General features: G+C 35.6%; 2 protein-coding genes across 6 annotated transcripts; both read left to right on the top strand.

Annotated features, from left to right (window-relative positions):
- The first annotated feature begins 470 nt into the window (after positions 1-470).
- On the top strand, positions 471-3,243 carry LOC132700430 (F-box only protein 6-like). 4 transcript variants are annotated; one of them, XM_060667748.1, is made up of 5 exons: positions 473-2,006; positions 2,055-2,104; positions 2,200-2,330; positions 2,382-2,663; positions 2,758-3,243. In XM_060667748.1, the coding sequence occupies exons 1-5, from the start codon at positions 1,981-1,983 to the stop codon at positions 2,917-2,919; spliced, it is 651 nt and encodes a 216-aa protein (XP_060523731.1). In that variant the 5' UTR covers positions 473-1,980; the 3' UTR covers positions 2,920-3,243. The 4 variants fall into 4 exon arrangements, with proteins under 4 accessions (XP_060523730.1, XP_060523729.1, XP_060523731.1 ...); XM_060667746.1 differs by having other exon boundaries at positions 472-2,006; positions 2,055-2,330; XM_060667747.1 differs by having other exon boundaries at positions 471-2,330; positions 2,382-2,677.
- A 4,053-nt stretch (positions 3,244-7,296) lies between these two features.
- On the top strand, positions 7,297-16,629 carry LOC132700692 (prestin-like). 2 transcript variants are annotated; one of them, XM_060668179.1, is made up of 12 exons: positions 7,297-7,502; positions 11,707-11,865; positions 11,916-12,026; positions 12,083-12,255; positions 12,309-12,473; positions 12,534-12,772; positions 12,831-12,993; positions 13,048-13,224; positions 13,276-13,548; positions 13,602-13,757; positions 16,020-16,215; positions 16,268-16,629. In XM_060668179.1, exons 1-12 carry the CDS (start codon positions 7,406-7,408, stop codon positions 16,417-16,419), a joined length of 2,061 nt encoding a protein of 686 aa, XP_060524162.1. In that variant the 5' UTR covers positions 7,297-7,405; the 3' UTR covers positions 16,420-16,629. The 2 variants fall into 2 exon arrangements, with proteins under 2 accessions (XP_060524162.1, XP_060524163.1); XM_060668180.1 differs by having other exon boundaries at positions 7,298-7,502; positions 11,707-11,862; positions 16,268-16,628.

The following is a 16,629-nucleotide window of genomic DNA, read 5'->3' as shown; positions in this document are numbered from 1 at the left end:
GAAAAAATTGAACATTCTTAACAAATCGTAGAAACTGGACTGTTTCCTGAAGAACTAAAGAAAGCAAAAATGACACCATAAAAAAGACTCGCCAAATGACCTCAGCAATTATAGGCCAGTTAATGTCCTAAATATATTTTCAAAAGTAACTTAAATAATGTTAGTAACATTTATAGAAAAACAATACCCATATTAATATGGTTTCCAAAAAACAGCAGTACTTTAGGCGCCTCAGCAGACTTATTAGAGCATAGATCAGGACAACTTAACAAAAATAAGTATATGTTAACAATATTCATCGATTTGCAAAAAGCATTCAACACAGTCGACATTGACATAATGCTTCATAAATTTCAAAAAATGGGCTTCAGAGGTGTTACACGAAAACTTCTACAAACATACTCCAAAGATCGCAAATACTACATACAAATAAACAAATCCAAAAGTAAAAAAAGGTCACTTACTGTAAGTGTTCTCAAGGGTCAGTCCTTTGACCTCTTCAGCATATACTGTATATACAAAACCTTCAATACTTGTGACTAACAGCAAGATATTTAGTTTTCGCTGACGACACAGTATTAGTTCTGTCAGTTACAAAGACACAAGAACTAGAAAAATGTGCAAATGAGGATAAGTTATCTATACATACAAATAAGTCGCTATATATGATCATCAAACAAAGAAATAAACAAAACTGATATAAACTTGGTCCTGAACAATGTTAAACTGAAAGAAGTACAAAATTATACTTAATACTAATCTTAATGAATAAACTTGAGTGGGACATACATGTGAGCCAAATCATAAAAAAATTGCTCCTATCGTTGCTGCAATAAAACGGTGTACAGACAGTTTAAACAAAAAATCTAGATAATACACGTAGTGCATGTGACTTAACAACTAATTTTTTAAAAAACTTTTAAAGTATAAAGATCCCTATGATATAGCTGTATTCGAACTTATAACTATATAAAAAGTGTTGGTGAAGCAAAAAAAAAATAATTTTGTCATATATTAATAGTATATTTGTACTTAAACTTAAAAAGACTTACTTCACTTAATTTAATAAATAAATAATAAAATAAAAAAATAAAGTAAGCTACATGACAAACTTTTTCATGACAACTATGAAATTGTCTAACAAAGTGTACTAAACTACTGTTAGTACATTACCATTTTTGCAAATGAACAGAAATATAATCACCGAGTGACGTGCACATGAAGGGAATAAAAATAGTACGCAACAAGTGCGGTAAACGGCATTTGATTCACCAGCTAATTTGGCTTAAAAAGTTTACCGAACGTGTTGCATACTATACTTTTTTTCGACCGTTAGTTTTTGGGTACATTTTCGCCAAACAACACGAATACATTCACTGACATGGCCATCAGAATTGACAAACGTCAAATTGAAGGCGTGGGAAATATCTCCGAAATCATCCGATTGCTCCCAAACCCATGCAGTAAAATCCCGGAAATGTCCGAAGTGGCTCGGATCCGTGGAAAATAAAACACGTAGTAAAGTGACACTATATTTTACAGACGGGAGTAGAAACAAATCTTTAAAACCACATTTTATTTTGTAGAAAAAGTATCGTGTAAAACATGTACTGTTGTACGAGAATTCTTTTAACACTTGTTGCACAATAACGTACTTACTATATGTCAAAATCATCGCCTAATAAATACCGAAATGTCAAAAATCATTAAAGTAAATTACGCTAGCCATATTATGACATGAATTTGACAGTGAACACGAATTTGCACAATAAAATCGTGCTAAATAAAAAAATTACATGGATTTCTTGGCAAAATCGTTAAAAAATATAAAAAGTGGGTTAGGTTTGAAGGATAATAGCATGGAGTATTTCAAATTCCACGATCAATTCCCCGTGGAAGGGTTGTTGAACGGTTTGTGTTTTAATGACGTTTACGTACCATTAGAAGTGGTGTCTCACATTTTGTCATTCCTTGAAGCTGATGAGCTATTGTCTACTTGCTCACTGGTGTGTAAGTGGTGGTGTAACATCATAAAGTCGACGTCATTTTGGCAGGTGTTCTATAACAGGAGAGAGTATCCCAGAAGAGCGGCTCATCTGCCGTGGTATGTTTTTTATTGTTATTTTGCCACTGACAATTTTAAAAATTTGTTGAAAAATGGAAATGGTCAAGAGCGATTTGATCATTGGCAAATTGTAGAAAATGGTGGTCACCATTTTAAGATAGAAGACCTGCCTGAATATGCAGATCCTCTGCCACTTGATACTCCAGAATTCTATGGGCATACAAGTTGCTTCTCCACATCTTATAATTTGTGCTTTAAAATACAAGTGAGCTTCCAACATTATTATCTTTTCAACAGATAATATTTATATTTTTAGGAGATTTCATTGATGAAGAAAAGGCTGCTTCGTTATATACTATTTAAGTATAAACCCATACTCTATGTAAGTGAGTGGTGGGCTGCACGTTATGATTGTGGCTGTTTATATCAGCTTTCAATCAGATGTTGTTCTGAATATGATCGAATCAAGTTTCATGAGGAGAGACGTATACCATATGCATTTAGAAATGATAATGAGGCACAACCTCCTAATTTGCCATACACTTATGTAACAAAAAGAGAATCAGCGCAACAGTGGGAACGAATGCATTGGAGCAAGGTAAAGAAGAATGGGTAAATATGTACAGTCCTAATCAAAAAATTGTTAGAAAATATTTAGCTAAACATTGAATATGGAAACTGTTTCTTTTTAGGTGGAAATTGAAGTCCGGGATTATAGGGCAGATATAGCTAAAATTGTTTTTGGTCATGAAGGTCGAGATACTATGTTTTGGAAAGGTCACTATGGTAGTAAAATGGCAGGAGGTGTTGTGAAGTTTTTATTTGAATCTATTAAAGAAGACATTATTTATTAGCAAATGTAATTTAAACATTTAGGCTGAATTATTAGAACTGGTCCTATCATGGTACATGGTTGTAAATCTCCATTCCTTTTTAATGTGTGGTTTAACGCAGATGTGTAGGCGAATGTCAATGGAAATGCTGGTGACAAAATGTTACTTTGGGATATCAGTTTTGTTCAATATAAGAGCCTTATTAAAAAAAAATTGCATCAAATATTCTTAATTAGTTACTTAATTAATTAATAATTTAGCATTTCCTTAGTATTATGTATTAATCATACACAAACAAAAAATAAGCGTGATAACTTAAGGCTGTAATTTTGCATTAAATGAAACTTTAGTACTGTTTTATTGTTTATTATTTTGTGGTCAATCACGAAAATACCGTGCCATTAAAGTGCATCCATAAGCCCCCCATAAACTGTTTAAAAAAAGCTAAAGGCAATATAAAACAAGATTGCTTTCGAAATATCGTATTTAAAAGACGCTTCACGGTTTCTTGTCGTGTTTGTCTATTGTGGTCCGTAACTTTCCGCAAAATCTGTGTAATTTTATTGTGGATGCACCCTGTATAAAGTATTTATCACGTCTCGCTCAACTTCAAAGTTACGGCAACCTTTGGTAAATATAAAAATTTGTACAAATAATAGCCATTTACAATATTGAATATTTCCAAATATCTCGCGCACCTTGTATGATAAACGAAACCTTAAAGTCTCTCTCGACACAATTTACGGCACTAAATTATCCCATGCTTTATAGTTTTTCATTTATTGCTAATAATTTACTTACGAAAACGGCAATTTTCAGAATCTCTTTCTTTTTTTGTACCCATAATGGACACACCTTGTAGTTGTAGATAATCTAAAAAATGTCCGATGTAAAAGTAATGGAAGCCATGGTTCTCCCACTGTTCCTGGTATATGTATTTTTTCAATAGAGTAAATGGTTTTCGAGAAAATATTTTTTTTCTGAAACTATGCACTATGCTGTAATACTTAATGACGTTATCGCATATAGATTGAGCTCGAGAAATCCTGATTTTCATATGGATGCAGCGTATGTGTTATACGAAAACCGTAAATACAAAAGTTGCAGTCCTCGACGATATTTTTCACGAATTTTAATTTATGGCTAATAATTTTTTCCAGTTGAAGAATTTTGCTGATCAGCTAAATAGTTTTCGAGAATTTTTTTTCTAGAATCAAAAATAACCCAAAAAAAATTTCTAAAATTTTTAAAAAATACTTAGCGACTGTTGATTGCGCTTAACTTTTAAAGTTTAATGGTGGGTATGGGCTTCTACTTCCCTGCCAAATCTGAAGTCGACAGCTGTAAAGTTAAGACAACTATTATACTGTACAATATGTGAAATAGTCAAATACAAAAATTTTAGCTGTTCATATTCTCGGTATGGCCGTGTAATATAAACTGACAGCTGATATATAGTCTTCTATTTATATCCAATTATCTGTAAAGGAAGCACCCATTTTCTATTTATTTGCAAATTGCCGAAGCACCCTGTACATTAAAAAAAAACCTTATTCTCAATAATTTTTAGATTTGGATCTCGGGCGTCTTCTCGTTTAAGAATTTTGTTATTCAAGAAATTTACCATTGCAAAAGCGGTTTTTATTTTTTTTTAATTAATCGCCGACCTCTTCGCGCACCCAGTTTCAATAGGTTCCGTTAGGGGACCAAGGTGCGCCAAATTTTAAGTCGAGAGCTTTAATTTTCGGACACGATATACGAAAATCGAGAAAAAAAGATGGACGCCGGTATTTGATCGGGATTATTTTGTATTGGCTAATGTGTCTCCTGGGCTATTTAAAAGAAGTCAAATTTTAATACTTTGGCTCAAACTGTTTGGAAATTTTTCGCGTTCCTATGGACCGTCGACAGAGAACGGAGAACACAAAAACAAAAAAAAATCCATGCTGGTCATTTCTGTACCAATGGTGGTTCCCTAGGACCTCCCGTTGCCGAGATATGTTTCGTTGCCAAGCGCGTATGCTTTCGAAAAATTCGATTTCATCGCAACAAGCATGGATAGTCAGAACATATAGATAGCTATTAGGTAACATTATTTTTTCAAATAGCGATTTCCTCATACTTCATTCGTTTTCGCAAAACATTTTACGAGTTCTGGGCATATTTTGAGAAAATACTGTGTTATAAATGATGGTCGTAAAATCATTTTTCAATTTTATAAATCTTCTGTCAACTCACTTATTCTTATCACAGAGCTAGGAGAGCTGGATCAAGAGTCAATATCAAAGCACGCTGTAAAAATGTAAAAATACGTGTTTAAATTCCATAGTTTCTAGATCTTTTTATTGTGTTTGTCATCCGGTTATTGCCAGTTCATAGATATAAGAAAGTGACCAATTGCTTTTGAACGGATTATTAATAATTATCTTAATTAGTAATAATAATCTTGTTGCATTGTATGTTATGACAACCCTTGGATAATCCGTTCAAAAGCATTGGTTCTATTCTTATATCTATGAACAGACCATACCTCGATCTAACCTGGAATAGCTACCGCGTGATAAAAAATATTGTCACCGTCAAAAATAGGCAATATATATCACAACCACTTAGTTTAAAGAAAGATAAACGATTAAATTGAAAGTACACATGCTTTATCTTTTTTATGTCTATACAATTAAATATTTGTAATAACTTCTTAAAGCTTTCATGTTAATTATAAAATAGTTAGAGTACGTCGACTAACTAGCTGCCATTTTTGTACGTATCTGTTATTAGTATAATGTGCATAGACAAAAGAATACAATCCCCATTATTACCATCTCACTCTAAATTAAATTTTTCTCATAAAATCCCGTAGTTTTGTTGTTAAAAAAACATATTCAAAAGGGCAAGTTGATAATTTTAGATATGTTGGTTATTTAATTCCGTAGTTTTTCCTTCTGAAAAACTTTTTGCTTCTAAGATAATAGTCATTTTTCAGTATTCATATTTTTTTCTTCTCGTGCGTCAAAATAAGTATTGTAGGAGATGGGTTAACAAATTTTATATTGTACGAGAATGAGAACAAATTTCTAAAGTATATATAGATTGTCACCTAGAAATTTCGAAAAAGATTTTTTAGTAGGAAACTAAACGTAAATAACCCTGTATAATACATAGGTAACACCAATTTAATTAAAAAACGCGTAAACAGACCGTACTTTAATAAATGATAACCGTTTCAATAAGAATCATCCGAAATACGTACAAAGACATTATCATATTTCAACAAAAGTACCCAGCCAGGTACTCAAAAATCATATATTATAATTTCCTTATCTATTGAAATATCAATCTTTACTTGAATTACTCGTCACTGCGCCTATATATTATCGAGTATTTTCTGCTTTTTTTTTTCGAAGCAAAGATCGTGTATACAAAGGGCAAAGTTTCACTATTAATACGTGAGCATTTCCGTGAGCTACTTCGAGTGTTTCCGTCTGTTTAGTCACAGCTTTTCAGTAAATTTTAAAATCAGAGCATACCCAAAAACTAATGGTCGTAGAAAAAGTATAGTATGCAACACGTGTATAAACTTCTTCAGATACTCTTTTATTAAACAATCCCTCGACTGTGCTCCGCTCGTATTAAACGAACTCGCGACTAAAGTTTTTAGGTTCGTTTTCGTTTACTTTTTTTAACGAACGATAACATAATTTCACACTAACCACATTTGCTTGGCTAAAACACAACACTCTCTAAAGTCAAACTTCGCTTTCATCACTACGTTTCCACAGTGAATTTGACAATTGCCAGTTTGGCTGTGGCATATTTTCAAAATGCTCGCCGACTCCATTACATTTTCAGAAAAAAAAACGAGATGTGTGTGGAAATGTGCATTAAAAAAAAGGCGCTTCTTCGGAAGATCATTCCCTCCTGTACAAACATGTCAGAGACGCTTAAGGTGTATTAGTTTTACCATGTTTACCACTAATAGTTATGCACACCCTGTAGGCAATTAAATACAAATATTTTCCAACTTGATTGCAACCTTAGAAATTATACCGATAATTTCATATTGACGCCAAATCTGCGGCCGAGTGAACAGGGTTAAGGTTGTGCAAACCTTAAACCGTAATAACGATTCAGAACATATGCCTTTTAATCAAATAGCGCGACTAAAAAATAATTCGACAGCATTTTACGCTCAGTCGACACAATTTTACGACTCCTAATAAATTACAATTCAATAAAAGCATAATTAATTAAAGCCGCGCACTTTTTTCTAGCCGCGCCGATACGGTCCCGCGAGTGCCCGTTCGCGGTTGGTTTGGGAAATTTAATCTTTTCAGGTCCCATATTTCGTTTCGAACCTGTTCGAAACGATATGCGCATCTGCCGCGCTAAAAGTTATCACAATAACATTTTGTGATTTAGTTAAATTGTAAAGGCACATAACGGTTTTAACATTACCGTAGTTGTTTGTGTGCGACCAGGTAGTGTTGTCGTTTGGTGGCTCGGGAGCATGGAAGCAGAAGACTGCCACATACGCATAGACAGGCCGTACTATGAGCATAGGAAACTGAGGGAAGATTTCTATTACGAAAAACCGAAAAAAGCGAGTGAGTTCATTATCAAAGCTAAGGCAAAAATTATTCAAAATATTGTCAGTCAAAATGATTGACTTCAAAATTAGTTAATGCACCTACGCAGGGTGACCAAATTGAACACTTTCAAAGCGAAACTCCTTATGCTAAAGGAGAGACGAAAACTAATATAGATATTTGAAGTTCGATTTTCATAAAAAAAACATAATTGTAAAAACCGCACATGGATGTCTGTTTTTGTTCCAGAGTTAGATGTTTTCCCAAAACGGGCATTTTAAAAAAAACGATGTAATGTTTTTGTTATGTAAAGTGAGTTTCTATGAAAACATTGACTTTGATAGCTTAAGCATATTTTTACCACTAATTTTCTACTTATCAACCGAAAATTCAATTTCCTATATATTTTTGCATAATTAAAAAGAACTTAAAGTTGTCTTTCCAAAAATATAACGAATTTGATATTTTGCTCGAGCTTTCTTGGTTTGAACTTTGAAAAAGTAGGCTTTGGACAGTACTATCATAATACAGAAGAAAAAGGTGTGTCCAAATTCTGATTTTCGTTGGAGGTTGGAGATAAACGAAAACTAATATAGATATTTGGAGTTCGATTTTCATAAAAAAACATAATGGTAAAAACCGCACATGGATGTCTGTTTTTGTTCCAGAGTTAGATGTTTTTCTAAAACGGGCATTTTAAAAAAATCGATGTAATGTTTTTGTTATGTAAAGTGAGTTTCTATGAAAACATTGACTTTGATAGCTTAAGCATAATATTTTTACCACTAATTTTCTACTTATAAACCGAAAATTCAATTTCCTATATATTTTTGCATAATTAAAAAGAACTTAATGTTGTCTTTCCAAAAATATAACGAATTTGATATTTTGCTCGAGCTTTCTTGGTTTGAACTTTGAAAAAGTAGGCTTTGGACAGTACTACCATAATACAGAAGAATAAGGTGTGTCCAAATTCTGATTTTCGTTGGAGGTGCTACGTTTCAGTTTCATTTTTCTAGTGTCCACTTGCACCATTACACTTTTCTAGTACTGTTGGCCATGTATGTGTTTCCCTTAACTTTTAGCTAACGTTAGTTTTTGCGAGTCTTGTCGGTGTCTTTAATTTTCATGTTGACGCAAAAGTACTTTTAACGGCCTCTGACGCTATTATTTCTTGTGACCCATAGGGAGTTCGTGTATAGCTTTTTGCCCACTTCTTGCGTCAAAAGTTGCTTTGGAAATGTTTTCATTGAAACGCATTTTTTTTTTAAATGAACATGAAACGGTACTAGATAACCATGTTCATTTTTTTTGTTATTAAGTGTTTTATCAAAATTGAGCTTCGGACATCAACATTAGTTTTCGTATATCGCCTATAGAAAGAGAAGAAAGTGTCTAAAAATGCAACAAACGTGCCTTAAGCTTAGAAAGTCCAGGACCAAGATTTCGACCACAGGAGAACATCATATTGTCATGAAGTTGAATAAGAATAATTTAAGTTTAAAAAATTAAATAGAACTTTATTTAAGTAAAAGAGGCACGTTTAAATGAGCTATAGGATGAAAGAAAAAAGAAATTGGTTGCACATGTCGTTCATGTTTATTCTATATTAACCCAACTAGATCCTTCGATATATACTCGAAGATCAATCGCAGACAGGTGTTCTGTCGAAATCTACTATTCTCAGAGTAATCTATGCATGAGTTATGGACTGACCGAATTTTAACGATTTTCATCAGCGTTAAAAGGCCCCAATGCGTGGAGTTTGAGAATTTATCCACCAGCTCTAGGTTAGATTTATAGGGTTTAGCGAAAAAAAAAAAACAAAGGTTTATTAGACACTGAAATTATTGCATTACTTTTCAGTGAGGTATCAAGTACCGAAAAGGTAATTTATTTATAATTACTTGTTTCCTTTTAAAAAAAACAGATCTCAAAAAACGATAATATTTTTTCGTTTTTTCAATTCTGGCATGCATTATTGCACTAACATTTTGGCTTAATTATGTTCAATAACAAATCAGTTTAAGTTAGTGAGTACGTTTTCAACTCTTTGAAATAAATCAACTACTTGGTTTTGGAAATAATAAAAAAATGTGATATAAGAGGATTCTCTAAAGCTTTCCAATATCTGGGAAATGTACTAGCTCATTGATATCCAATATTTATTTTTCGTCCAACGCGCTTCTTAAATCTTATTGGTAGCGAAGTCTAGTTTACTGCTTTAATTTGGGGTTTCAAAATATACATATTTGCTTTGCGCTCGTATCCTAGACTTACGTCAGGTATGCACACGACGTTTTATCATAAATTTTATCTCCAGGATCTAAGAGTAGTGTAAATGCAAAACGTCTTCCGATAAACAAACATAATACATATACGTATTGCGAGTGCAAATATTTAAATTGAAATTTAGTCGCACAGTTCCGCCTTTTCGAAAAAAATGTCACAGTTGTACACAAAACTTATGCGCGAACGTGTGTCCTTGCTATGACACACAAATAACTGTATCTAATGAAAATTATAACACTAATTGATTAAAATTTAACTCAAAATAGTAAGAAAGTAAGAAAAATAATGGTAAAGTTCAACACATAAAGAAAGGATTCTCCATGCCCTCCGCTGCGCGAAGGTCGCGTGTTTTATAAAAGAGCTAATCGGGCGTTGCCGAACAACGATGTAATTTATTTTTGTACACTTGTGTGGAAAAAGGCCAGATTTCTCTCCTTTTTTGAGTTAAATTTTACTCTCTTCTGTTGACGATTGTGGAATATAGCAATTTTTCTCTCAGACGAAGTTCTATTGTATATCAATGGAAAAAATGTGCTATGCACTGTTTTTTGACTAAAAAAATAAAAACAAAAATTGCTTAATATGTTTAAATTAAATTCACATTATTTAAAAAGAATGAATACAAAAGAGTAACACAACACTACAAATTGGTTAAGGCTTTCGCGGCCCGTTGATAAGCTATTGTCTTCATTCGGGTTTAAAGGCCGTCGTCGATTGGAATTACTTCCTAACGTTTCGCTAGCACGAGTGGCGAGCTTCTTCAGAGGTCCTTCCATCTCCGATGGACGTAGACTGACGATTTCTCCTGCGCAGGTTGTATTTATGCCGATTGGTGGTGGGCGGGGCTTGTTCCGCTTCGGTTGGTCTCGGGATATCGATCGGTACTGCTCGGGCGTTCCTAAGGATCGGGTTCCAGATTTGGTTGAGTCTAAGGGTCTCCTCCTTTCGGTTGAAATTGTGTGGGTGTTTTTGTATCTCAATGGCTTCCCTGACTAGTCTGTTGCGATAGCCGTTGACCGATGCTAGTAACAGCTCTCAAAGTGTATCCTGTGTTCCCCGCTGCCCAGTGCGTGTTCAGCTACTGCAGACTTCTCTGTATGTCCTAGCCTGCAGCTTGCTTTATGCTCCGTAAGTCTCGTTCCCATTGATCTCTTGGTAGTCCCGATGTAGACCTTTCCGCATGAACACGGAATGCGGTAGACTCCTGCAGCTGAAAGTGAGCCCCTCTTGTCCTTCGCTGACCTGATGGTCTGCTGGATCTTCTTTGTAGGCTTAAAGATTGTTTTGATGTCGTGTCTTTTCAATACTCTGCCAATCCTGTCGGTGACACTCGGAATATACAACAACACTACAACTTACTCTGTGTGTGTGTGTGTGTGTGTGTGTGTGTCTTTGTGTGTTTGATCGGTTATCTATTTAATTTTTGATTTAAACATAACAACTACTTTATATACTTACTACTACTACTACTAAGTCAATAGCTGATTGTGTACTAAGAAGTTGAACACTCAAGAAGTTGCTTCATTTTGACTAGCTGTAACTTTGACATTTCTTTGCTCATGTCTCGACATACAGGGTTTATGTAAGGTTTGTGAATGGAAGGCAGCGAAAATTTTCAATTTTTTCGTAGTTTGAACCAGCGGCGTGCAAAATCGATTTTATGAAACCGGGCAGTTATTCAGGATGTAGGAGTTCAAAGGAGTTAATAATAAAATGAGATTGTTTAATGTACCTGAAAGAACACAAAATGTAAAAACCTTACTCAGACTTTATAGAACAAAATGGCAATTTTTCGCTGCTTGTATAAAGAGACCAAGGATGTCGCTTGGCACCGCTGACTGAAAATCCTACAATGGCAAATTTTGAAATTACTGCGTTTGTCTTTTCTTCCCTCTCAGTTTCACGTCTAAAGTTCCCATTAATTTTTCAGATGCAGCCAAAGAATGGTCGGAAAACTTTCGACCGAAGAAATTTATAGTAAGCGTTTTTCCCGTGTTCGAGTGGATTTTCAAATACAACTGGAAGAAAGATATCGCGCCAGACATAATTGCCGGATTTACAGTGGCCATTATGCACATACCGCAAGGTCGTTTCTCACAATGCCGACCCATCCTCTCCCTAATGCCATCTTTATTACAGGAATGGCCTACGCCATGTTGGGAAATGTGCCCGCAATCGTCGGCATTTATATGGCTTTTTTTCCTGTATTGGTGTATTTCTTCTTCGGAACGTCTCGGCATAACTCGTTGGGTATAATTTTAGTGCTATTCAAATTGTTCTGCTGTTAATAGTTTTCCCCATTTCAGGAACATTTTCCGTAGCCTGTTTGATGACGGGAAAAGCTGTGATCGAGCACAGCGATCCCAGCTACTTCGCCAACTCTCCCGAGATTAGTAATGGGACTATGACTGGTGAACCCACTGGCTATAGTCCGGTACAAGTAGCTACGGCAGTAACGTTTATAGTGGCACTATTCCAAGTAAAACCAAATTCATCAAAGCCTTACTCCGAATAATAAAGATGTTTTTCTAGATCGCTATGTACGTTCTGAGATTGGGCATCGTGAGCGCATTATTGTCCGAAACGTTGGTGAGCGGGTTTACTACTGGCGCGGCGATTCATGTGCTGGTTTCTCAGATAAAAGATCTGTTAGGTCTAAGTATACCCAAGTTTAAAGGCAACTTCGTTAACATTTACGTGAGTTATATCGTTGCCGGTTGATTTGAGAACGCTGATTTAAGTGATCCCGCATTTTAGACGATGATAGCCGTATTCGAGAGAATCTCCTCAGTAAACGTGGCCGCTTTGATTATATCGGCTGTAACGATTTTTACGTCAGTGATCAATAACGATTATTTGAAGCCTATAGTCGCCAAGAAGTCACCAATTCCGTTTCCTATGGAGTTGGTAGCCGTCGTGGTAGGCACGGTGGTTTCAAAATACTGTTATTTGGTCGACTCGTACGGAATCAAGGTTGTTGGGGACATACCAGTAGGGTAAGAACTGTTTAAGCAGATAATTGAGCAGGGGCCCTCTAATTTTGTCCACTTCTAGCATACCCGAACCCCACCTTCCGCCGTTTGGGTTAATGTCGAGCATGGTGGTGGACGGCATCACCATAGCGATCGTCTCCTACACGATCAATTTGTCCATGGCTTTAATTTTTGCCCAGAAATTGGATTACGAGGTCGACGCCAACCAAGAGTTACTAGCGATGGTGAGTGCGTTCATAACTTGTCACATTAAATAATTTAATTGGAATCTTCCGCAGGGCGCAGGCAACATAGTAGGCTCATTCTTCTCCTGCATGCCGGTATGCGCGTCCCTTTCAAGGTCTCTGATACAGCAGGTTGTCGGTGGCGTGTCTCAAATAGCCTCTATAGTGTCCTGCGCCATATTGCTGGCGGTGTTGTTGTGGATTGGCCCGTTCTTCGAATTACTTCCAAAGGTACAGTCTATCACGTTCCAAAACGACCCTAAATTTCACACCAATTTGCAGGCCGTGCTAGCAAGCGTTATAGTCGTCGCGCTCAAGGGCATGTTGCTGCAGACCCTCGATTTTCTCAAGTTTTGGAAACTGAGCAGGATCGACGCTTTGGTTTGGGCTACGACGTTTTTGTCTGTGGTTTTCATCGGGATCGACATCGGATTAGGTATCGGCATAGCGATGTCGCTATTTACCATTTTCGTGCTTAGCTTTAGGCCGTACACCTGCCTTCTGGGCGAAGTGCCCAACACAGACTTCTACTTGGACATAACCAGATATAAAGGGGTAGGAGGATTTGATTTGAACGCGTAACAATTAAATTAACCAATCGGTTTCAGGCAAAAGAAATTAAAGGGATGAAAATTTTCCATTACTCGGGTGGACTTAACTTCGCCACCAAATCTATCTTTAAAGCGGATCTGATACGCTTGGTGGGGGTCAATCCGCAGAAAGAGGTCATCTACAGGGCAAAACTCGCTAAATATTTAGACAGGGTGAGTAGTGAGTGCGTGAATGGAACCAAACAAATAACAAGTCCTCTCAATAAATTTAACAATATTTACTCATTTACCTATTTATACAGGCTGTTAAAATAATTTGTGAATTATAACACTGGGGGATTTTTTAGTCATTGGAATGCAGAGGATGTTAAAAACAAAAACAAATAGTAAAAATAAAAAATTGCTTGCCAATATTAACCTTCTTCAAAATGCAATGCGCGGTTGAACAATCATTATTACATTGACTTATTACCAAAATTATTTTTTTCTAATCCGTTCTGTAAAATAACTAATTACACTTTACCATATGAGTTTCTTGTCCCACGGATCCGAGCCCCTTCGGACATTTCCGGGATATTACCGCACGGGTTTGGGAGCAGTATGGTGTTTTCGGAGATTTTACCGCTCGGCTTGAATTTGACATTTTGTCATATCGGACGGTCATGTCAGCGAATGTATTCGTGTTATTTTACAACAATGCATTCAAAAACTAACGGTCGTAGAAAAAGTATAGTATGCAACACGTTCGGTAAACTTTTTAACTCACTCGTTTATTAAACACTTGCTCCGCTCTCGCCAAATAAACTTGTGACTCAAATGCTGTTGCATAATATACTATTTTCTACTCCCTTCTGTAAAATACCTAGTTATACACCGATCTAGCGTGCGGGAAGCGTCATTTTACCACGTCAGTTTCGTTTTCACGAATCCGAGATACATCGGACATTTCCTTGATCTTACCGCACGGGTTTGGGAGCAATCGGATATTTTCGTTTATTAAACACTCGCTCCGCTCGTCCCAAATAAATCACACTTGTTGCATAATATACTATTACGAACTTTAGGCGAACATAAAAACCCATAAAAAAATAACTCTTCGAAAATATGTCTTTAAAAAATCGTTATTTATATTTCGCACTGTGAATTGCCTCTACTGAACCATTTGTAGACCGCCTCTGATTTCTCACGAAGCTTGTCGAATCAAATTCGATTGTCGTTTCTATGGCTAAAAGCGAATGTTCGGGCTATCGGAAACTGTTCACGGCCTCTCGTTTAGCGACCCCAGAAGTGGTATTATTATTCGATTTTCTTGACAACAATGATTGGTAGCGACGAAGTTATCAGTGGCGAGAAAAATCTTTAGGACATAATATTTATTGGGAGCAAAAAAAAACTAGAATGCGTCTAGAATGAATCGAATATGTAATCGAGGACCCCTTTTTTCCTACGACCTTTGGCCACTCAAAGTACTCTCAATTTCAAAGAAGGCGTTATGACAATTTTTTTAATACTACTCAAGAGATCAATCAAAGATCGAAGAGAAATACGCACTATGGACTGGTTCATTAAACAGCAACTACATTATACAGGGTGTTCCTTAATAATATTTAAAAATGTAAGGTGAAAACTGCTTTATAAGTTATTATCTAATAATATAAAATAATGAGTTTCTGACCAATAATTTACAAACCCTTATTTTGTTAACAATTTGTAATTGCTAGCAATTATCAATTACTTTACATATAATCCAAAGATTTTCTCTTTTTTAAATCTTTGCGATGATAACCATTTTAAGGTACACTCCGTTGACAACTTACTAAACACACTGGAGCACTGGGAGTTAAAGAACCACCAATTTTGGCACAAAATCACCGTAATAAACTAGATGAAGCAAAATCAATATGTACATTATGAGTCCGATTTTTGATATTTAATCGTGACAACTTCTTCGCTATGTCAACTGAAATATACTAACACGACGTTTTTCATTTTTTGATGATTTAGAAAATTGTCGACAACTTTTTGATTTATGAAAATTCATGATAGTTTGCTACGGTTTTTAAGAAATGCCCTGCGTTGAGCTTCATTCAATCATGATATCATGGTGTTTGTCATGAAAAATGAATAACTGAATTGAATAATACTTGAATAATCAATTATTAGACAGACTATTTTTCTATGAACCAAAAGCTCAAGCCAGCTGCCAATAGCGTTAAGCAGGAAATCGTATTTAAACCTTAGCAAACAAGAAAAGTTTTTTTCTTATATTAAGTGTCTCCAAACAAATTCACTATTACAATTTAGACAGACTATTTTCGTAGAAAACAAAAGGAAAAGTTAAAGTCCGGACCGGACTACGATTATTATGAATCCAGAGATTTTGTTTACCTTCTCCAGCTGTCAAGCAGGAAATTATGTTTAAACTTTATTTTACCCGGACAATCTGGGATGGTATTTTGACAGATGTCTTTTCAGGCGGAAGAAAAGTCGAAGAAGTCCTTGTCGACCAAGCTCGAGAGGGTGCAACACAAAGTGAACACGGACTTGAGGTGTCTGATACTCGACTTTTCTTCGGTTAGTTACATCGATCCTTCGGGAGTGACGATGCTAAAAAGTATTATCGAAAGCTTTATGAAGCTGAGCGTTCCCGTTTACATAGCGGGCAGTAAAGGTAAGTTTCAGGACGGTTACGGGCTAAAGAACCTCATGACAGTTATTTGTAGAGCACGTGTACGAAATGCTTACCAAATGCGATCCGGAATACTGTAAGAATTTGGGATTCAGACTGTTCCCCACCGTCTACGACGCTCACCACTATTCCACGGAAATATTCCGGACCAGTTCTAATTCCAGCATATCGACGATCAAGATCTAATATCAAAAAGCGACTGATTCTTTTGTTGTGTATTTATTTTTGGGTGTTCGTTTCAGATGTATTAAACTTATTTTTGTTGCATGGCGTTTTAATTCCTCGAGTCAAACTAAAATGGACCTAGAATGAATTAATGAATAGGAAAAACCCTTTTTTGGATGTCACTCAAGAGACATTAAATAAAAATTATCCTAATGGTTTTTCATGTACAAA

The sequence above is a fragment of the Cylas formicarius genome, unplaced genomic scaffold, assembly GCF_029955315.1.
Source record: "Cylas formicarius isolate icCylForm1 unplaced genomic scaffold, icCylForm1.1 PGA_scaffold_4__25_contigs__length_36172078, whole genome shotgun sequence".
NCBI lineage: Eukaryota > Metazoa > Arthropoda > Insecta > Coleoptera > Brentidae > Cylas > Cylas formicarius.
This window is presented reverse-complemented; position numbering and strand designations above follow the sequence as displayed.

What these genes read in the sequence shown, in the direction of transcription:
- LOC132700430 (XM_060667744.1), top strand. Translation starts at nt 1,797, where the DNA reads ATGGATTTCTTGGCAAAATCGTTAAAAAATATAAAAAGTGGGTTAGGT. An exon ending in ATTTGTGCTTTAAAATACAA is followed by an intron (nt 2,331 to 2,381) that starts GTGAGCTTCCAA and finishes TTATATTTTTAG; the next exon opens with GAGATTTCATTGATGAAGAA. An exon ending in AACGAATGCATTGGAGCAAG is followed by an intron (nt 2,664 to 2,757) that starts GTAAAGAAGAAT and finishes GTTTCTTTTTAG; the next exon opens with GTGGAAATTGAAGTCCGGGA.
- LOC132700692 (XM_060668179.1), top strand. Translation starts at nt 7,406, where the DNA reads ATGGAAGCAGAAGACTGCCACATACGCATAGACAGGCCGTACTATGAG. An exon ending in TATGCACATACCGCAAGGTC is followed by an intron (nt 11,866 to 11,915) that starts GTTTCTCACAAT and finishes TCTTTATTACAG; the next exon opens with GAATGGCCTACGCCATGTTG. An exon ending in ACATAACCAGATATAAAGGG is followed by an intron (nt 13,549 to 13,601) that starts GTAGGAGGATTT and finishes AATCGGTTTCAG; the next exon opens with GCAAAAGAAATTAAAGGGAT.